At 34.8% G+C, this 23,471-nt stretch overlaps 1 protein-coding gene across 10 annotated transcripts in view; it reads right to left on the bottom strand.

The window, feature by feature from the left end:
- Positions 1–23,471, bottom strand: part of XRCC4 (X-ray repair cross complementing 4) — a 365,806-nt gene that overhangs the window by 309,088 nt on the left and 33,247 nt on the right. For 9 of the 10 annotated variants that reach the window (XM_074282158.1, XM_074282151.1, XM_074282154.1 and 6 more), the window contains one exon: positions 776–925. The exons of the other annotated variant lie outside the window; for it this stretch is intronic. In XM_074282158.1, coding sequence (XP_074138259.1) covers positions 776–914 — 139 coding nt within the window. In that variant the 5' untranslated portion in view covers positions 915–925. The remainder of the gene's footprint in view (positions 1–775; positions 926–23,471) is intronic. 10 annotated transcript variants of the gene reach the window in all.

Below are 23,471 nucleotides of genomic sequence, written 5' to 3' on the forward strand. Positions count from 1 at the left end.
AAATACTTAGCCTATATCTGGCACATAATAAATGCTATATAAATATTAGTTACTACTATAGCTATCAATTATAAATCAAAGTCAATGTTGAACTTTATGTCACACTATAAATATTGACAATTTACTGTTTTACACATACAATTTTTTGAAAAACTTTGTGAAATTTATTATAATGATTTTCCATTTAATAAAAACTAAATATTTATGCTCATGGACTTTTTCAAATGTTACTCTCTTCCCCCTAAGAACTAAAACAAACACAATAACAAGAGTAACTGATATATTTCTTTAAACTCTGCTATGTCCCTTAAGGAAACACATTTATCCCACATTCCTACCTTAGTACTACAGGAGAAGAGAGACATCCTCCATTACAGATTAGGGAGATATGTTCCTAACATCATAACCGAACATCTCCATAGAAAGCCAGAATTCATTGTGCCACATGGAAGCAATGGGTTACAGCAGGACTATTAGCATTGTGGCTTGGCTTCAGTGGAGGTAAGTGTACTTCCTTGGGATGGATAATCTCTCTAATGTTTCTAATGTTTTTCTATAAGAAAATTCTTTCTGAATTTCAAGCAACCAAATTATAAACAGGCTTCTGGACAAAAAAAAAAGCCACCTTATTTATGAGAATGTACAGAATGAAATTTTTACAAGTTAGTGTGATACTCTAGATTATGACAGTGTATTAGGGGAAAAAAAGCATAAAGAGCATTTAAATTCCTACAAATAATAAGGAAATTTTTTGAATGTTTGTTCTTGTTTTTACCTGTTCCATTCCATGCTGACTGACCATCTGTAAGAGTTATGTCAAAACCAGAACCTAAATCTTTTTCCCAAGATACTTGTAGAAAATAAATTATACTGGGTTCAGAAATCATATGGATTCTGCTCATATTATGCTCCATTCTTCATTCACCTATTATGGAAAGAAAGAATTATTAATTTTTTAACTTTTTAAAATAATATTTTATTTTTATGAATATATGCAGAGAGTTTACATTTGCAAAATTTTTCTCCCTCTCTCCCTCCATCTCTTAGACAGGAAGCAATCTAATATAAGTTAAACATGTGCAAGAATAATTTTTTTGTAAAAAGTCAAAATGAATACAGCTAAATTTTGACATTATTTATCCAAAAATTTCAACTATCCAGAATATAACTGAGAAAAAAGAACCCAAAAGTTAGCTAAGATAAACTCTACACTCTCACATGAGAGCAACCAGAGGCCATTCAGAACCCATTTACTTTTATTTTGCATGTAATTGTATGAAGCTTAGTTATCTGGTTTTCAAGTCCACAGTAAATTTGAAGCTAGACGGTTTCCCCATAATTTATATGCTAAAAGAGGCAAGAAATAACAGTTCACAATGAAAAAGGCAGGGGGGAAAAGCTCTCCAAAAACATTGCATTGTAGACTTTGGGACAAGTAACTCAAAATACTTCCAAAGGATATAAGGAAATTACTATATGGGGCAGCTAGGTGGCGTAGTGGATAGAGCACTAGCCTTGAATTCAGGAGGACCCGAGTTCAAATTTGATCTCACTTAATACTTCCTAGCTGTGTGACCCTGGGCAAGTCACTTAACCCCAGCCTCAAAGGGGGGGGGGGGGAGCAAATCACTATATTACAACATAAAACAACTGAAGATTATTATAATCTACCTGACTCACTAAGAAAAATGTTAGATTATGATCAGCACTATTTATTTAAGAAGTTTTATAAGTATGAAATGTATGTTTGAAAGAATTCTACCAAAAATTATTTACTTAGTTTTATGAAATGGAGGTGAGTAGAAAATGCATTACAGAATTAGGGGAGAAGTTGTGGAAGAGACAAAAGATGAATGTCAACATAAGCAATAAATTTGGCTTGAACATAGAAATTAATGAAAGAGAAAAAAAGTAAAAGGAGCTAGCAAATGGAATTTCAAACCAGATTGTGTAAAGTTTTGGATGATAGTTTGCATTTGATCCTAAAGGCATGGAGAAAGAATGCCTCTCATACAACAATGACATTTTCAGGTCTGTTTTTTAGGAATATCATTTTAGAATTATGGGAAGGATGAATTGGAAAAGAGAAAAACTAGATTTGGGAAAAGTTAATGTTATAATTGTCCAGACAAAAAGTGATGAAGGAGAGAATAACTGTTATTGAATGGATGACACAGAGAAATGTTGTGAAGGTAGAATCAACAAGATCTGGCAACTAATTGCTCTTGTGGAATGAAGAAGAAGGGAAAATTTAGGATGTCTTAAGACTGGATCTGAATTAGAAAGATGATGGTATACTCATCAGAAACTGATAATTAGAAGGGGTATAGATTTTTTGTGTTAAGACAATGTTTTTATTTTGGATATTCTAAAATTGCAACACTCATAGGAAACCAGTTGGAAATGTCCAACAGGCAAACTAGTTAAGGATGAAAGACTAAAGTTCAGAAGAAAAACTAGATAAATAAAAACATAGACCTGAGACTTCTCCATAGACTAAGAGTTAAATCCATGAGAATTGATGAGATCACTAAAAAGAATTTAAAAAGAAAAGGAAGAGTATTCAGAACAACCCTGAGGTATACAATAATTAAGGAGTAGGATATGAATGAAGGAATAGCAAGGTAAAAAGCCTGCTTTTCTTTGTTAACTGAGAGAACTGAATAAGGGCATGAGGCACCCACTACTCCTTATAAAAAAGGAATTTAGTAAATACTGTTGGGTTAAAAAGATATCAATAATTTTTTTTTTTAAATCAAAGCCTCTATAAAGTGCCTGGAAAATCTTAACCATTGCCCAACGATGTAATATTCTTCTCTAAAATGCAATGTTCTCTGGGAGCAGGTTTCTTAGGGGGCTTCCGGAGGCAGCCTTCCTTTCAGTTCAATAATCCCATGTGTAGCCAGGGATTAAAGTCCAAATCCTTTTATTGTCTCCTTCAAAGTCTTATCTCCTTCACTTGGGGCTTAATAATTTTAGTGCCAAGTACAAAAAAGTAAGTATTAAATTAATAATTATAGCTCTTTTCTGCCAAAACACTACCCCTCTCTGTTAAATTTAACTTTTATAATTCTCAACTGGGGCAAAAAAAAAAAAAAATCTTTTAAGGATTGAGGTGGCCTGCACAGAACTGACTTGTCTGTTTTATCATATATAAAATTCTAGAAATAAACTGCCAATTTGTTTTTTTCTATTGTTCATATGAAATTAATCAGAAATAACTTTATATTGGATAGTGAAGGTAACATTTACCCAGATAGGATTTTCTAGTGAATTTATGCATGAATTTTTCTTTTGCAAAAATTACCCAACTTTTTAAGTAATTGTTTTCAGGATCTTTATTTTCTATTCTCTTCTATTCTTAATATTCTAGGCAGGGCACAGAAAAGAAAGGAAGATTTGAGCAGAATTTATTAGCTTAAGTTATCAAAATATAAGACAGAATAAAGAGCAGAAAAATGAAAACTTCAAAATGGATAATCAGTAGGTATAATATTTCAAATGTAAAAGATATTTCCAATCTAATTACTTCTTAACCTTTACCTTTGAAGGACATATATTTATACAATTCCTAGTTTGTAAGATTTTATTGAAGTGTAACATTTGATTGCCAGTGATTAAATAAATGCATATTTTTGTTGAAGTGAAGAACTACATGTTGACATCTATAGATGCCACAAATGAAAAGTATTATTAATTATCCTAAAGAAATAATCAAGCCAGGGTAAAGCTCTTTGAGGAAAAAAAGGAGAATAAAGAGCACATTTTCGAGGAAATTATCAAAGAGAACTGCCCAGACATTCTGGAAACAGAGGGTAAAATAGACATTGAAAAAATTCATCGATCATCTACTGAAAGGGACCCTAAAATCAAAACGCCAAGAAATATAGTGGCCAAGTTCAAGAACCATCAGACAAAGGAAAAAATATTGGAAGCTGATAGAAAAAAGTAATTCAGATATGGAGCAACAATAAGGATAACCCAGGATCTAGCAGCGTCCACATTAAAAGAACAAAGGGCCTGGAACATGATATTCCACAAGGCTACAGAACTTGGTATGCAGCCAAGAATAACTTATCCAGCAAAAATGAGCATCGTTTTCCAGGGAAGAAGATGGACATTTAACAAAATAAATGAATTCCATCTATTCTTGATGAAAAAACCAGACCTACATAAAATGTTTGATCTTCAAATACAGAACTCAAGAGATTTCTAAAAAGGTAAAAAGAAATCTTGAGAACTATATTTCTGCCATAAAGATATGTAAAGAACACATGTATAATTTGTCCTAGAAACTGGAGATGGAAAGGAAATTATAAAAAAGTGTAAAGTGGTGGTACTACATCTCATGAAGAGGCAAAGGTAATCTATTATATCTGAGAGAAAGAAAGGAGGGAGATGAACATAGTGTGTATCAATAGACATATTCGATTTATGGTCAAACTTCTCCCACTTCATTGAAAAGTGAGAGGGAAGGAGTAAGCTAAGGGGAAGGGAATACAGATATTGTGAGGAAAAGGGGTAAAATAAGGGGAGGAACTTTAAGGTGGGGGAGGGTAACTAAAAAGGGAGTGCTGTGAAAAGCAAGTGGTGTTCACAAGTTTAATACTGGGTAGGGGGGTAAGAGGGAAGGAAAGGGGAAAAGCATAAGCAGGGGTTAATAGGATGGCAAGCAATATAGAATTAGTCATTCTAACCATAAATGTGAATGGAGCAAACTGCCTCATAAAGAGGAAGCAGTTAGCAGACTGGATTAAAAGTCAGAATCCTACTATATGTTGTTTACAGGAAACACATCTGAAACAGGGTGATACATTCAAACTAAAAATAAAAGGGTGGAGCAGAATCTACTATGCTTCAGGCAAAGCCAAAAAAGCAGGGGTAGCCATCCTCATCTCAGATCAAGCAAAAACAAAAATTGATCTAATTAAAAGAGATAAGGATGGGCATTATATCCTGCTAAAGGGTAGCATCAATAATGAAGCAGTATCAATATTAAACATACATGCACCAAGTGGTGCAACATCTAAATTCTTAAAAGAGAAATTAAGAGACCTGCAAGAAGAAGTAGACAGCAAAATTATAATAGTGGGAGATCTCAACCTTGCACTCTCAGAATTGGATAAATCAAACCACAAAATAAATAAGAAAGAAAGTCAAAGAGGTACATAGAATACTAGAAAAGTTTGATATGATAGATCTTTGGAGAAAGCTAAATGGAGACAGAAAGGAGTATACTTTCTTCTCAGCAGTTCATGGAACCTATACAAAAATTGATCATATACTAGGGCATAAAAACCTCAAAATCAAATGCATTAAGGCAGAAATAGTAAATGCATCCTTTTCAGACCACAATGCAATCAAAATTACATTTAATAAAAAGCCAGGGGAAAATAGACCAAAAAATAATTGGAAACTAAATAATTATACTAAAGAATGATTGGGTAAAACAGCAAATCATAGACATAATTAATAATTTCACCCAAGAAAATGACAATAATGAGACATCATACCAAAATGTGTGAGATTTATATATCTCTACAGCCCTACTTGCATAAAATAGAGAAAGAGAGGGCCAACAAATTGGGATTACAACTAAAATTGCTAGAAAAGGAACAAATTAAAACCCCCCAGACAAACACAAAACTTGAAATTCAAAAAAATAAAAGGTGAGATTAATAAAATTGAAAGTAAAAAAACTATTGAATTAATTAATAAAACTAAGAGTTGGTTCTATGAAAAAAACCAACAAAATAGACAAACCCTTAGTAAACCTGATTAAAAAAAGGAAAGAGAAAAAGCAAATTGTTAGTCTTGAAAATGAAAGGAGAGAACTCACCACTAATGAAGAGGAAATTAGAACAATAGGAGCTACTTTGCTCAACTTTATGCCAATAAATTCGATAACATAAATGAAATGGAAGAATACCTTCAAAAATATAGCTTGCCCAGATTAAGAGGAAGAATTAAGTAGTCTAAATAGTCCCATTTCAGAAAAAAGAAATAGAACAAGCTATTAACCAACTTCCTAAGAAAAAATCCCCAGGACCAGATGGATTTACATGTGAATTCTACTAAACATTTAAAGAACAACTAACTCCAATGCTATATAAACTATTTGAAAAAATAGGGATTGGGTCACACAGTGGAAGATGGCGGAGAAGAAACACACAACTCTGTGAACGTCCTTACTCCCTCACAACCAATTAGATAAATCAGCCTCAGAAATAGCGCTGGACTGATAGATACCACAAGGACTGGAAGCACGACTTACCAGCTGAAGAGAATCAGGAGTTTCAACAGAAAAGGTCAGTTCCCAGGGGAGGAAGAAGAGAGGCCAGCAAAGACGGCTGGGTGCTAGCATACTGCGCCGATTGCGCTGGGAAGGGCTCTGGGATCAGAGAAGCCACTGAGATAGAAGAATCTGGCACAGGCTATTAGCTCTTCTCTGCTTATAATATAGCAGTTCATAAGAGAAATCTAAACTACTTTTAAAAATTCAGATAGATTAGATTTTCCCCGGATCTTGGGGGTGACTCAGCAGATCTCAGCACCAGGAGGTGTGGCCTAAGCTCCCACCTGAGACTAGTTAAAGAGATTGACAAGTAGGCGGATACGGCCCAAGGCAACACACACTGCCTAGCTTAGCTGGAGGGTATGGAACTCAGCTCCAGGAAGTCCCAGAGAAGCGGAACCTTTGAACTAGGGACCGCGGTTTCTGGCAGACACTTCCAGTTTGAGCGCAGGGGCTTTTCACGTCACCTGCTGCAGACATCCACGTCCAACCGGGACGCATAGGCTGGGCTTTGTGCCTTCTTTACTGCTCAATCTCAAACCTCAGGGAAGCAGCTAGAACACAGCGCCCTCAGGGCACAGCAGTGCTAGTCACCTCTGAGGCACTTCCAGGGAGGGGGTGGGGAACTCTCTCCCAGAGCTCTATCTTAGCTCAGGCGCAAGAGCCGCTGCATCCATCCGGTCTGGGAGGAAGCTGGTAAAGAAGTAAATAAAGAATTTCCTACCCCAGGGACAGACCCCAAAAGATTTTTTAAGTATGAACAAAAGAACCAGAAAAACCATAGATTCCTTCTACACAGAGAAAGAGCGGGTATCCAACCCCAAGGAAGTTAACAGCAGAGAGTCAGCAGATAACAACCTAAAGGGGAACGATTCCTGCCCCCCATCACATAACTCTCTCCTAGAAGAGACTATTAAAAAGTTAAGAGAGTTTGAAGAAAAATGGGAAAAGGAAAGGGAAGCTATGATAGAGAATAACAACGTCCTGAAATTGGAGTTGGAAAAAATAAAGAATTCACAGGAGATGCAGGGAAACAAAATTAGTGAATTAGAAAAGAAAAAAAATCACAGGAAAGTAGGATTTCTGAATTGGAAAAGATAAAAAAGTCTCAAGAAAATAGAATTTCTGAATTGGAAAAAGAAAATAATTCTCAAAAAAAAAAATTAGGGAAATGGAAAAAAATTCAATAGAGCAAAATAATTCATTTAAAAACGAAATTGGGCATTTACAAAAAGAACTAAAAACTGTAAAAGAAGAAAATAACTCCTTAAAAGTCAGGATGGAACAAATAGAAATGAATGATTCACAGAGAACCCAAGAATCAGTCAAACAAAACAAAAAAAAAAAATGAGAAGCTGGAGAACAACGTCAAATACTTACTGGGAAAATCTATAGACCTGGAAAATAGATCTAGGAGAGATAATCTGCGGATCATTGGACTTCCAGAAAACTATGACCAAAAAAAGAGCCTAGATTCTATTTTACAGGAAATTATTAAAGAGAACTGTCCAGAGATAATAGAAACAGAAGGGAAAGTAGATGTGGAAAGAATTCATCGAACTTCTTCTGAAATAGACCCTAAAAAAAGAACACCACGGAATATTGTGGCTAAGCTGCAGAATTACCACACAAAGGAGAAAATCCTACAAGCAGCTAGAAAAAAACAATTTAAATACCAAGGTGTCACAATAAGGGTCACTCAAGATCTGGCTGCCTCCACATTAAAAGATAGAAGGGCCTGGAACCTGATATTCCGTAAGGCAAAAGATCAAGGACTGCAACCAAGAATGAACTACCCAGCTAAGTTTAGCATCTTTTTCCATGGAAGAAGATGGTCATTCAATGAAATAGAGGAATTCTACATGTTTCTAAGAAAAAAACCAGACTTAAACAAAAAATTTGATCTACATCCACAAGACTGAAGAGAAACAGAAAAAGGTACACAGAATCCTTGAGAACAGTAACTCTGTTGTGGGTATATAAAAAGTACTCAAGGATAATTTGATTTTACTGATATAAAAGAAAAAAAGGGGGGTGTAGTAAAGGGAAGGAGGTCGTTTCAGAAAAAGGGGAAGGAATGATAAAAAGAGGGAAACTACATCTCAGGAAGAAGCATAGAAAATACACCATATCTGAGGGAATTTAGTGAGGGGGAGAATCATTGTGTGAATCTTACTCTCATCAGGAGAGGCTAAAAGAGTAAATAATTAACATATTTGTTTTTCAGAGAATTTTCTCTCACCTCATTAAAAGGGGGGAGAGGAAAAGGGAAAAGGAAAAGGAGAATAAGTGAAGGGACTTGGAGGGAGGGGGAAGGGATACTAAAAAAAAAAAAAAAGGGAGGGTTGCGCGTCACAAGGGGGGTCTGTAAATTAAATATCGGGGAGGGGGATCAGGGGGGTCAAGGGAAAAAGCATAATCTGGGGATAATATGATGGCAGGAAATACAGAAATTAGTAATTTTAACTGTAAATGTGAATGGGATGAACGCTCCCATCAAACGGAGACGGATAGCAGATTGGATCAAAAATCAGAACCCTACAATATGTTGTCTGCAGGAAACACACTTAAAGCAGGGAGATACATACAGAGTAAAGGTAAAAGGTTGGAACAGAGCCTATTATGCTTCAGGAAAAGCCAAAAAAGCAGGGGTAGCTATCCTTATCTCAGATCAAGCAAAAACAGAAGTAGATCTAGTTTAAAAAGATAAGGAAGGAAACTATATCCTGCTGAAAGGTAGCATAAATAATGAAGCCATATCAATACTAAACATATATGCACCAAGTGGTATAGCATCTAACTTCCTAAAGGAAAAGTTAGGAGAGTTGCAAGAAGAAATAGACAGTAAAACTATAATAGTGGGAGATCTCAACCTTGCACTCTCAGATTTAGACAAATCAAACCACAAAACAAACAAGAAAGAAATTTAAAAAGTAAATAGAACATTAGAAAAACTAGGTATGATAGACCTTTGGAGAAAACTGAATGGCAATAGAAAGGAATATACTTTCTTCTCAGCAATTCATGGATCCTATACAAAAATTGACCATATATTAGGACATAAAGATCTCAAAATTAAATGTAGAAAGGCAGAAATAATAAATGCCTTCTTCTCAGCCCACAATGCAATAAAAGCTACATTCAGTAAAAAGTTAGGGATAAATAGACAAAAAGTAATTGGAAACTGAATAATCTCATCTTAAAGAATGACAGGGTGAAAGAGCAAATTATAGAAACAATTAATAATTTCACCCAAGACAATGACAATGATGAGACATCATACCAAAATCTGTGGGATGCAGCTAAAGCAGTAATAAGGGGAAATTTTATATCTTTAGAGGCTTATTTGAAGAAAATAGAGAAAGAGAAGATTAACGAATTGGGCTTACAACTTAAAAGGCTAGAAAAAGACCAAATTATAAACCCCAACCAAAAATTAAACTTGAAATACAAAAATTAAAAGGAGAAATCAATAATATTGAAAGTAAAAAAACTAATGAATTAATAAATAAAACCAAGAGTTGGTTTTATGAAAAAGCCAATAAAATAGATAAACCTTTGGTAAATTTGATCAGAAAAAAGAAAGAGGAAAATCAAATTGTTAGTCTTACAAATAAAAAGGGGGATCTTTCCACCAATGAAGAGGAAATTAGAGAAATAATAAGGAGTTACTTTGCCCAACTTTATTCCAATAAATTTGATAACTTAAGTGAAATGGATGACTTCCTCCAAAAATATAGGCTCCCTAGATTAACAGAGGAGGAGATAAATTGCTTAAATAGTCCCATTTCAGAAAAAGAAATAGAACAAGCTATTAATCAACTCCCCAGGAAAAAATCCCCAGGACCAGATGGATTCACATGTGAATTCTACCAAACATTTAAAGAACAATTAGCCCCAATGTTATATAAATTATTTGAAAAAATAGGGGATGAAGGAGTCCTACCAAACTCCTTTTATGACACAGACATGGTACTGATACCTAAACCAGGTAGATCGAAAATTGAGAAAGAAAATTATAGACCAATTTCCTTAATGAATATTGATGCTAAAATCTTAAATAAGATATTAGCAAAAAGACTTCAGAAAATCATCTCCAGGATAATACACTATGATCAAGTAGGATTTATTCCAGGAATGCACGGCTGGTTTAATATTAGGAAAACTATTAATATAATTGACCATATTAATAATCAAATTAATAAGAACCATATGATCATCTCAATAGATGCAGAAAAAGCATTTGACAAAATCCAACATCCATTCCTACTAAAAACTCTTGAGAGTATAGGAATAAATGGACTATTCCTTAGAATAATCAGGAGCATATATTTAAGACGGTCAGTAAGCATAATATGCAATAGAAATAAACTACAATCTTTCCCAGTAAGATCAGGAGTAAAACAAGGTTGCCCACTATCACCATTACTATTCAATATAGTATTAGAAACCCTAGCCTCGGCAATAAGAGCCGAGAAAGAGATTCAAGGAATTAGAGTAGGAAATGAGGAAATCAAACTATCACTTTTTGCAGATGACATGATGGTATACTTAGAGAACCCCAAAGACTCTGCTAAAAAGCTACTAGAAATAATTCAAAATTTCAGCAAAGTGGCAGGATACAAAATAAATCCACATAAATCCTCAGCATTGTTATATATCACCAACAAAATGCAACAGCAAGAGATACAAAGAGAAATTCCATTCCAAACAAATGTTGAGAGTATAAAGTATTTGGGAATCCATCTACCAAAGAAAAGTCAGGAATTATATGAGAAAAATTACAAAACACTTGCCACAAAAATAAAGTCAGATCTAAATAATTGGAAAGACATTCAGTGCTCTTGGATAGGCCGAGTGAATATAATAAAGATGACAATACTCCCCAAACTAATCTATTTATTTAGTGCTATACCAATCAGACTCCCAAGAAACTATTTCAATGACCTAGAAAAAATAACAAAATTCATATGGAAGAATAAAAGGTCGAGAATTGCAAGGGAACTAATGAAAAAAAAGTCAGAGGAAAGTGGTCTAAGTGTACCTGATCTAAAGCTATATTATATAGCAGCAGTCACCAAAACCATTTGGTATTGGCTAAGAAATAGACCGGTAGATCAGTGGAACAGATTAGATACAAAGGAAAAAAAAGGGTACATCTATAGCAATCTAATCTTTGACAAACCCAAAGATACCAACATTAGGGATAAAAATTCATTATTTGGAAAAAACTGTTGGGAAAACTTGAAATTAATATGGCAGAAATTAGATATGGATCCACACTTAACACCATATACCAAGATAAGATCAAAATGGGTCCATGATTTAGGCATAAAGAATGAAATCATAAACAGATTAGAGGAACAGAGCATAGTCTACCTCTCAGACCTGTGGAGGAGGAAGGAATTTATGACCAGAGGAGAACTAGAGATCATTATTGATCACAAAATAGAAGATTTTGATTACATCAAACTAAAAAGTTTCTGTACAAATAATACTAATGCAAACAAGATTAGAAGGAAAGTAACAAATTGGGAAAATATTTTTAAAAGCAAAGGTTCTGACAAAGGTCTCATTTCCAAAATATATAGAGAACTGACCCTAATTTATAAGAAACCGAACCATTCTCCAATTGATAAATGGTCAAAGGATATGAACAGACAATTCTCAGAGGAAGAAATTGAAACTATATCCACTCACATGAAAGAGTGTTCCAAATCACTACTGATCAGAGAAATGCAAATTAAGACAACTCTGAGATACCACTACACACCTGTCAGATTGGCTAAGATGACAGGAACAAATAATGATGAATGTTGGAGGGGATGTGGGAAAGCTGGGACACTAATACATTGCTGGTGGAGTTGTGAAAGAATCCAGCCATTCTGGAGAGCAATTTGGAATTATGCCCAAAAAGTTATCAAACTGTGCATCCCCTTTGACCCAGCAGTGCTACTACTGGGCTTATATCCCAAAGAAATACTAAAGAGCGGAAAGAGACATATATGTGCCAAAATGTTTGTGGCAGCTCTTTTTGTTGTAGCTAGAAACTGGAAGATGAATGGATGTCCATCAATTGGAGAATGGTTGGGTAAATTATGGTATATGAAGGTTATGGAATATTATTGCTCTGTAAGAAATGACCAGGAGGAGGAATACAGAGAGGCCTGGAGAGACTTAAATCAACTGATGCTGAGTGAAATGAGCAGAACCAGAAGATCACTATACACTTCAACAACACTGTATGAGGATGTATTCTAATGGAAGTGGAAATCTTCAACATAAAGAAGAGCCAACTCACTTCCAGTTGATCAGTGATGGACAGAGGTAGCTACACCCAGAGAAGAAACACTGGGAAAAGAATGTAAATTGTTAGCACTAATATCTGTCTGCCCAGGTTACATGTACCTTCGGAATCTAATGCTTATTGTGCAACAAGAAAATGGTATTTACACACATGTATTGTATCTAGGTTATATTGTAACACATGTAAAATGTATGGGATTGCCTGTCATCGGGGGGAGGGAGTAGAGGGAGGGGGGGATAATTTGGAAAAATGAATACAAGGGATAATTATAAAAAATATATAATAAAAAATTATTGAAAAAAAAATAGGGATTGAAGGAGTCCTACCAAATTCCTTTTATGACACACACATGGTACTGATACCTAAATCAGATAGATCAAAAACTGAGAAAGAAAATTATAAACCAATTTTCTTAATGAACATTGATGCTAAAATCTTAAATAAGATATTAGCAAAAAGACTTCAGAAAATCATCCCCAGGATAATACACTATGACCAAGTGGGATTTATACCAAGAATGCAGGGCTGGTTTAATATTAGGAAAACTATTAGTATAATTGATCATATTAATAATCAAATTAATAAAAAACCATATGATCATCTCAATAGATGCAGAAAAAAACATTTGATAAAATCCAACATCCATTCCTACTAAAAACGCTTGAGAGTATAGGAATAAATGGACTAATCCTTAAAACAATAAGGAGCATATATTTAAAACCCTCAGTAAACATCATATGTAATAGCGATAAACTGGAACCTTTCCTTGTAAGATCAGGTTGCCCATTATCACCATTACTATTCAATATAGTACTAGAAACTCTAGCCTAGGCAATAAGAGCTGAGAAAGAGATTCAAGGAATTCAGTAGGAAATGAGGAAATCAAACTATCACTCTTTGCAGATGACATGATGGTATACTTAGAGAACCCCAAAGACTCTGCTAAAAAGCTATTAGAAATAATTCAGAGTTTTAGCAAAGTTTCAGTATACAAAATAAATCCACATAAATCCTCAGCATTTTTGTACATTACCAACACAATCCATCAGCAAGAGATACAAAGAGAAATTCCATTCAAAATAACGGTCAATAGTATAAAATATTTGGGAATATATCTACCAAAGAATAGTCAGGAATTATATGAGCAAAATTATGAAACACTTGCCACAAAAATAAAGTCAGATTTAAATAATTGGAAAGACATTCAGTGCTCTTGGATAGGCCGAGCGAATATAATTAAGATGACAATACTCCCTAAACTAATCTATTTATTTAGTGCTATACCAATCAGACTCCCAAGAAACTATTTTAATGACCTAGAAAAAATAACAACAGAATTCATATGGAACAACAAAAGGTCAAGAATTTGAAGGGAAGTAATGAAAAAAAAAATTAAATGAAGGTGGTCTAGCTGTACCTGATCTAGAACTATATTATAAAGCAGCAGTCACCAAAACCATTTGGTATTGGCTAAGAAATGGACTAGTCGATCAGTGGCACAGGTTAGGTTCACAGGGCAAGATAGTGAATAAAAATAGCAATCTAGTGTTTGACAAACCCAAAGATCCCAAATTTTGGGATAAGAATTCATTATTTGACAAAAACTACTGGGAAAACTGGAAATTAGTATGACAGAAACTAGGCATGTGTAGTGTGCTGTTGTCTCCAGACGCTGCCGATGGCTCTCTGGGGGGAGATCTGCGGTGTCAACTCAAATCTCTCGGACAGATTCTTCTTCCTGTAGAGAGCCGACTTCCCTTCCTGCAGAGAGCTGCATCAGGCCTGATGTAGCGCAGATACTTCTCCTCTTTCTGGAGTGCTGTCCTCTTTTATCCTCCCAGAGAATGGGCGCGGGATAATGCAAGGGCTTCTGGGAAGAACCACTTCAACCAATGAGCTTGCTCCTCCCAAACATGCAAGCTCTTCCTTAGGAATTCACAAGTCAAACTACCAGGAAAGGCCGGAACTAGAGAACTGTTAAGTACAGACTTAGCACTTAGTAAGAACCCAATATCTCATTATCTCATTAGTACTTAGTAAGAACCTAACAGGCATGGACCCACATTTAACACCACATACTAAGATAAGATCAAAATGGGTCCAAGATTTAGGCATAAAGAACGAAATCATAAATAAATTGGAGGAACAGGGGATGGTTTACCTCTCAGACTTGTGGAGGAGGAAGGAGTTTGTGTCCAAGGGAGAACTAGAGACTATTATTGATCACAAAATAGAAAATTTTGATTACACCAAATTAAAAAGTTTCTGCACAAACAAAACTAATGCAAACAAGATTAGAAGAGAAGTAACAAATTGGGAAAATATTTTTACAGTTAAAGTTTCTGATAAAGGCCTCATCTCCAAAATATACAGAGAATTGACTGTAACTTATAAGAAATCAAGCCATTTTCCAATTGATAAATGGTCAAAGGATATGAACAAACAATTTTCAGATGATGAAATTAAAACTATTTCTACTCATATGAAAGAGTGTTCCAAATCACTATTGATCAGAGAAATGCAAATTTAAGACAACTCTGAGATATCATTACACACCTGTCAGATTGGCTAAGATGACAGGAACAAATAACGATGAATGTTGGAAGGGCTGTGGGAAAACTGGGACACTGATGCATTGTTGGTGGAGTTGTAAAAGAATCCAACCATTCTGGAGAGCAATCTGGAATTATGCCCAAAAAGTTATCAAAATGTGCATACCCTTTGACCCAGCCGTACTATTATTGGGCTTATATCCCAATGAAATACTAAAGAAGAGAAAGGGACCTGTATGTGCCAAAACTTTTGTGGCAACCCTTTTCATAGTGGCTAGAAACTGGAAAATGAATGGATATCCATCAATTGGAGAATGGTTGGGTAAATTATGGTATATGAATGTTATGGAATATTATTGTTCTGTAAGAAATGACCAACAGGAGGAATACAGGGAGGCTTGGAGAGACTTACATCAACTGATGCTAAGTGAAACGAGTAGAACTAGGGGATCATTTATATACTTCAACAATGATACTGTATGAGGATGTATTCTGATGGAAGTGGATATCTTCAATATAGAGAAGAGTTAATCCAATTCCAATTGATTAATGATGGACAGAATCAGCTACATCCAGAAAAGGAGCACTGGGAAATGAGTGTAAACTGTGAGCATTGTTTTTTTTGTTTTGTTTTGTTTCTCTTCCCAGATTATTTTTACCTTGCGAATACAATCCTTTCTTTGCAACAACAACAACAAAATTCGGTTCTGCACATACATATTGTACCTAGGATATACTATAAGATATTTAATATGTTTGGGAATGCCTGCCATCTAGGCGAGGGGGTGTAGGGAAGGAGGGGAAAAACTTGGGACAGAAGGGAGTACAAAGGATAATGTTGTAAAAAAAAAAAATTACCTATGCATACATACTGTCAAAGAAAATGTTATAATTATAAAAATTAATAAAAAACAAAATAAAATTAAAAAAAACATATGTATGGGTAATTTTTCAACATTGACCCTTGCAAAACCTTCTGTTCCAAATTTTCCCCTCCTTCCCCCCATCCCCTCTCCTAGATGGCAGGTAGTCCAATACATAGTAAATATATTAAAATATATACTAAATACAATATATGTATACATATTTATACAGTTATCTTGCTGCACAAGAAAAATCAGATCTAGAAAAAGAAAAAAAAAACCTGAGAAGGAAAATAAAAATGTAAGCAAACAAGAACAGAAAGAGTAAAAATGCTATGTTGCAGGCCACACTAATTTCCCATAGTCCTCTCTCTGGGTATAATTGACTCTCTCCATTACTGAACAATTGGAATGGTTTGAATCATCTCACTGTTGAAGAGAACCACGTCCATCAGAATTGATCATCGTATAATCTTTTGTTGCTATGTACAATGATCTCCTGGTTCTGCTCATTTCACTTAGCATCAATTCATGTAAATCTCTCCAGGCCTCTCTGAAATCCTCCTGCTGGTCATTTCTTATAGAACGATAATATTCTATAACATTCATATACCACAACTTATTCAGCCATTCTCCAATTGGTGAGAATCCATTTAGTTTTCAGTTTCTTTATGAAAAGGGCTGCCGCAAACATTTTTGCACATGGGAGTCCCTTTCCCTCCCTTAATATCTTTTGGGGATATAATCCTAGTAGAAACACTGATGGATCAAAGGGTATGCACAGTTTGATAATTTTTGAGTATAGTTCCAAATTGCTTTCCAGAATGTTTGGATTCATTCACAGTTCCACCAACAATGTATCAGTATCCCAGTTTTCCCACATCCCCTCCAACATTCTAGACCATATGATCTAGAAGGTCCCTTTATTCTCTAAGTTTTCATAATTATAATGCAATTCTAACTTTGATTTATCAGGTAGTCTTATGAGAGAAGAATTTAAGCCAGATAAGAAATAACAGAATTTCAAAAAGGTGGAAGGTATTCTGAAAGTACCAGTAACATACTGGTAATCAGGGCTGGCTAATATTAGGAAGTAATGAAGTATCAGGCTATTGTTACACAGTCATGTTTGATGCTTCAAGGCCCCATTTGAGGTTTTCTTGGTAAAGATATTAAATGGTTTGTCATCTTTTCCAGCTAATTTTATAGAATAATAGAATAATAGATAGATAGATGAGGAAAGTAGGGCAGAGTTAAGTTATTTACTCAGAATCTAGAAATCTAAGAAAGTGTGAGTTTCATATATTTTGGGGAATTTTAATTATTATGCTAACAAGATGATATGATAATTCAATACTACAGCAGAATTGTGATTTTATCCATGTGAGCATTTTTTTCTTTAGTTCAGATCACAACTCACTTATTCTTGAACTATGCAATTCTTATCCATATTCTCCCAGAAGATATTTCATGGAGACCAATGTGATAGAGACAAAGTGCACTATATATCAGGATTAGGAGGGGGACAGACTTGAGTGAAAAAGATCATTGAAGTGCTTCTTATGATATTTCAGGTATGAGGTAATAAACATCTGAATATCAGTAAAAATCAAGTGAAACTCAGAGTGGTGTATCATCCTTCGTACTAATAGTTCTATTCCCCCTTTAAAAATTGGAGAATCACAGAATTTTAGTCCTGGAAGGGACTATTAAATTATTTAGTATAATTCTTTCATTTTATAGAGGAGAGAACTTCAGGACTAAAGAAGTTCATAAACTTCAAAATCACATGGCTAGTCAATAATATTATGGCACTTGAAAGTTCAAGGTCTGGAAACCACTTAATGAGAGAAACTGCTTAAAAAATTTGAAGGATGATGAACTTAAACTGTGCCATATCTTAAACTTATGTAAGGTGTAGAAAGGTATTTTATCTTAGGGCACTACTGAGGTCTAGTGATATATAGCTGAATAAAGAAAATTAATGTTACTGGTTATCAAAAGAATATAATCCAAATCCTCTATCATGCTATTTGAGAGGTTGAGGAGAGTTTTTGAAATGTCTAGTTAAAACTCAGAAAGCGTTTTCCCATCAAAATACTGCCTTAGTTCTTAGCTGAATAATATAATTATAGCTTTAACATGATCTCAATTACACTTTAAAGAATAATAAAATATGTAGTTCAAAATAGAATCATGACTGCTGATTTTTAGTTAACACTTTGCATTTATAATTTGCATGATATCTAAGACAGAGGTTACTGAAAATCTCACAGAAGAGATGGTAAAGACCAAGTGCAATCCCCTCATTTTAATATGAAGGAACTAAAGTCCAGAGATATGAAGTGATTTTCTTAGCAACATAAAATATGTCCAAATACTTGAATAGCAATCCCAATCTGCTTTCCCCTACATCATACTGTCTCTGTGTGCCACTTACTTACTAGTCAAAGATATTTATAATCTTTTAAATAAGAATTACTCCTTGTGCAAAGAAATCAATATGAAGCAATAAAAATGTTGGATATATATTGACATGTATAATAATTTATGCTCCTGTGCAGAATTTTGAAAATCAAACCAACAGTCTAAGTAATAATTCCAGGTATTCATGCTTAATTATGTTTAAGTATTAGCTTAAAAAAAAAGGCATCATAGAATATTAAATAATTTGAAAAAGTGCTACACTTGAACTATAACGATAGCCTTCTAAAAAGTACTCCTACCATCAATCTTTCATATAATTTTTAGGATGAATTCTCATTGCTTTCATCATGCCATTATTTTACTTAACTTGCCAAGAGTTATAATTTCTATCTTATCAAATCTAAACATCTGCATTTGGCATGAAAGTCTCCTAACCACATTCATCCCCATTCACCTTGCTAAACTTCTCTCATTATTTCCCAACACAGTGGCTCTATTCCAATGAAGCCATTTCCTTACTATTGCCCACCCACACCTCATTCATAATAGCTCCGTGCCTCTATTTATGGCATTTCCCACAGTTATAAAATTCTTTCCCCTCCCCATGTCTCTAACTTCTAAGCAAGAACATAAAATCAGTTCCTTTTAAGAGAGCTTCTTTTAGGAAGTCCATTTCATCCGGTCATTCTGTATCCGCTGATCACACTTAAAACATTTTAACTGCTACCTTTAATTCTCTGTTTTTGGTATATTATCTTACTAAAACCATTGTAAAATCTTTAAACTACATATTTTTCATTTAATGTTATTTCACTTTCAATTAACAAGCATTTATTTTCTTTCCCTATCAACACCCCTCTCTCACATAAAAAAGAAATAATAAAAATCCTTGTAAAAATAAAATAATAACATATATAATTTTAAAAGATTATAGCATTGGTCATGGAGTAAGTAGCTTGCTTCATAACTAGTCATCTAGAGTCATGATTGTACACAGCATTGATTAGTTATGAAATTATCTACCATTTTATGCTTTGTTTATTGATCCATCAATTCCTTAGGATTCAGCCATTCTACTGATTTCTTAATTTCTTCTTCAATGGCCCTTTACTGAATGTAATTGTATTGTCTTTGGTCAGTGAAATATTTTCTGCATGTGTTTATGAAGATTCTATGCAACAAGAAATAGTCAATTTTTGCAAATGGGCAATACAGTAATGAAAAATGTTCATTCTTTTCTATTCCCATTCAGTAATTGGAAGACATATACTATATCTAACTTTTCTAACATTCCATTCAGTTTCTTAACTTCATTCATAGATTTTACTGTTGGTACACTTTCTAGTCCATGAAAAGGGTATATTGAAGATCCCAACTATTATAGTTTTACCAACTATTTTTCCCTATGCTTCACTGAGCTTTTCCTTTATGTATTTTAAATGCTATGCAATTGGGGAGGGGGATATTTCTCATTTCACAAATGTCAAACCACATCTCCTAATTCTTATACACTTCTCCAACAAGAGATGAACAAAAGCTATTAGATTGAGAACAAAATTAGATTTAAAGCCCATCTTGTGCAACACATGACTGAAACAAGCATGAGAATGATAAGACACTAAAGTCAGTAAGTGCTATTTTCTATGACTGAAGTTTTCCAGACCCCATAAACCATGGTCAAGATTGTGAGAAATTTTCTCAGAGTAATAACTACTAATGTGATGAAAAAAAAAAGTGGCCAATTTAAAATAAAATTTGAAAAACTAGATAATTAGAAACTTTTATGACATTATTCTGGAATAGAGGGAAATGGTAAGCAGTATCCCACTATTTGTCAAGAAAAAAAAAAAAAAGACAGCTGGAGAATAAGAATTTGTCAGTATTACAGAGAAGGGGTACTCTAACTTGAGGACAAAAGCATGATAGTAAGAATAATTCATATTTAACAAACATTCAATCAACAAGCATTTATTAGCAACTTCCCATATACTGTACTAAATACTGGGGACACAAGGAAAAGCAAAAACATAAAACATTCTTTTCCTTCAAGGAGCTTATATACATACATACATACATACAAAGAAAAGGGGTAACTATAATAAAGAAGGCTTAACTGACTGGAGAGACTATGCAAACTCCTACATAAGGTGGACTTTGAGATGAGTCATGAAGTGAGGCTCGAGAAGCACAAGAAAGAGATGAAAAGTAGAAGCATTTCATCCCAGAGAACAACCAGTGCAAAGGAAAAGAGAAAAGGGATGACATATAAAAGTGATGTATGCAAGGAATAGCAAGTGAGCCAGTACTATTCCTGGAATATAAGAATGGAGTAAAGTGTGAAAAAACTGAAATGATAGGAAGAGAAAAGACTGCAAAGAGTCTTAAACACCTCACACAGGTTATCTGGATATCTGATGCTGGAAGTAAATGGTTTCCACTTAAATATACTAAGTAAAGAGATATGTGGCAGACTAGTTTTTTTAGGAAAATCGCTTTAGCAACAACCTAGAGGATGAAATAAAATAGGGAAAGACCAATTAGAAGGCTATCATAGCAGCTCATGTGAGAGGTTTTCAGGGTCTCAATTAGGGTGATAGATTTGTGGGGGAAGATAAGAACTATTGAGATATTTTGAAAGTTGAAATGAAAATACTTGGTAATGAAATGTAAATGTAAAATGAATGATGAGGAGGATCTGAGGATCATACTGAGGTTGTAAGACTGGATAACTAAAAGGATAGTGGTACCCTCAATAGTATGAGGGAAATTTAGAAAGAGGGAAGATTTGTGGAAGAAAAGTAAGTATTGGTTTGTATACTTTCAGTTGAAAATGTCTACAGGATATCTAAATCAAGAGGCACAAAAGAGTATTGTAGTAGTGGCAGCAGCAGCTAACATTTATACAGCAAAAGTATAAGATTTGTAAATGCATTACCTGACTGTATTCTCACAACAGGCTTTGGAGATGTGTTGTTATTATTTACAGATGAGGAAAGTGAGACCGACAGTGGTTAAGTGCCTTGCCCAGAATTACATAACTCATTAGTGTCACAATCTGGATTTGACCTCAGGTCTTCCTGGTTCTACATCCAATTCTCTACACACCTAGCTGCCTAGGAGACTATAGTTGAGATGACAGATGAGGACTAGCTTTATAGATCTGGAAACCATCTACACAGAGATGAAAACTGAGTCCACAGAAACTGATCAGATTTTTATCCAAGAAGGACAAAAGATAGTTCAGGACAGAGTTAGGAAGTATGGCCTGGATGAAGATCTAGAAAGGGAGACTGAGAAGGAATAATCAAGTAAAAGGAAATCCAGGAGATGGCACTATCACAAAAACCCTTGAAAGAAGAAAATATCCAAGAAAAGATGCTCAATGCTGATAAAAGCTACAAAGTAGTTGAGATGAAGTAGTTGAGAATGACCATTACAGGTGACAAAAAAGACTTGAGATAAGGAGAACTATTAGGACACTTGCAATAATCTAGGCAAAAGATGAAAAGGTGATGAGATGAATGGAGAGAAAGGATCAGATGGGAGAGATGTAAAGGTTAAAATAGAAATATCTGGCAATTGATTACATACATACATAAGAAATAAGAATTGAGGATAACACTCAAGTTAAGAACCTAGCATATTGGAAAAATTGTAAATTGTCCTAGACAAAAATTGGCAAATTTGCAAGAGGAGAGAATTTGAGGGGGGAAATTAGTTAAATTATTATTTAGTTAAATTAGAATTACTGTATAGACAACTGATGATATGGGATTTAATCTCAAGAAGTAGGTAGAATAGAGATAAGTGTGCCGTGGTATAGCTAGATGCCTGGTTTCAGGCAGGGTAATGTAGAAGCTCTCCAATTAGATCCTAGCCCCTTGGCCCAAAATTGTGATGGGGGGAGAGGGGCCATGCAGAATTGAGGAAGCTCAGAAGAGATGGAAATTATGCCTAACAGTGCCTAAGTAGAGGCAGCATTCTGAAGAGATGGCTAAGAAGTGAAATGAATACCTATTTCCCAAAAAGATAAGGTAAAAATTAATTTAAACATGAGAAGATGTAAGGGGCTTTTAAATGGGTGCCACAGCGCATCGGGAGATTGAGGCCCGGAAGTAATTTCTGTGGATATTAGGACTGCCCTTGGGCGGGATCCTGGCCATATTGAGATAGCTTCGTAATGGGTGACTCTCTCGCTGATTGGCTGTGTGTGTGACCTCACAGGCCCTATGTAAGCCCACTGCAGGCAGCAATCGCTCTCTTTAATCTGACGCTCTTCACCCTGGCTTCCTAGCCTGGGTGGCCAAGCCAAGATGGATAGCCAAAAGAGGTAAGGGTTTTGGTAGTGAACACGTAGGTCTTCTGACCAGGTGTTCACTAGGGAACCAACAAGTCAGGGCATCAGTTAAGGCATTATGTGTGTAGGTATAATAAAGGCTTTTAAGATTACATGTGGTTGTTCTTGAGTGCGCTACCAGTTATTAAACTATAGATTCAATAGACTGTGGCCAGAGACCTTAGAAGGCCTCAGAGGAGGCGAGCCGGGTAGAGTTCACACTGCAGAGGACAGTGGTCAAAGGTACTCTGGTGGGTCTAGGACAGTAATTGTAACTGCAAGGAGAGCACGTTACAAGAAGACACAAAAAGGTTGAATGAACTGATCATGGTCAAAGAGTTAATATGCATTAGAGACAAGATAAAACCAAGTAGTTTAGCAGGAATTTCCTTATGGTAATGAAGTAGGTGATACCTGAACATTTTCCCTTTGTTCTAATTCTACATTCAATCTAAATAACTAAATATTTGAAAGAAAGTATGCTATTAAACAAAACAACTATAGCCTATTCATGGCACTCATTGGCTGCTAGATGGCTCAGAGTACAGTACTGGACTTCAGAGTCAAGAACACGTGAATGGGAATCCTACCGTAAAATCTTATGATCTACCTGATCCTGAATAAATAATTTTCTTTTCTCAGCCTCAGTTTCTTCAATTGCAAAATGAGAACAGCAAGTACCTCATAGAAA

Source organism: Sminthopsis crassicaudata, chromosome 1 (genome assembly GCF_048593235.1).
Source record: "Sminthopsis crassicaudata isolate SCR6 chromosome 1, ASM4859323v1, whole genome shotgun sequence".
In the NCBI taxonomy this organism is placed as follows: domain Eukaryota; kingdom Metazoa; phylum Chordata; class Mammalia; order Dasyuromorphia; family Dasyuridae; genus Sminthopsis; species Sminthopsis crassicaudata.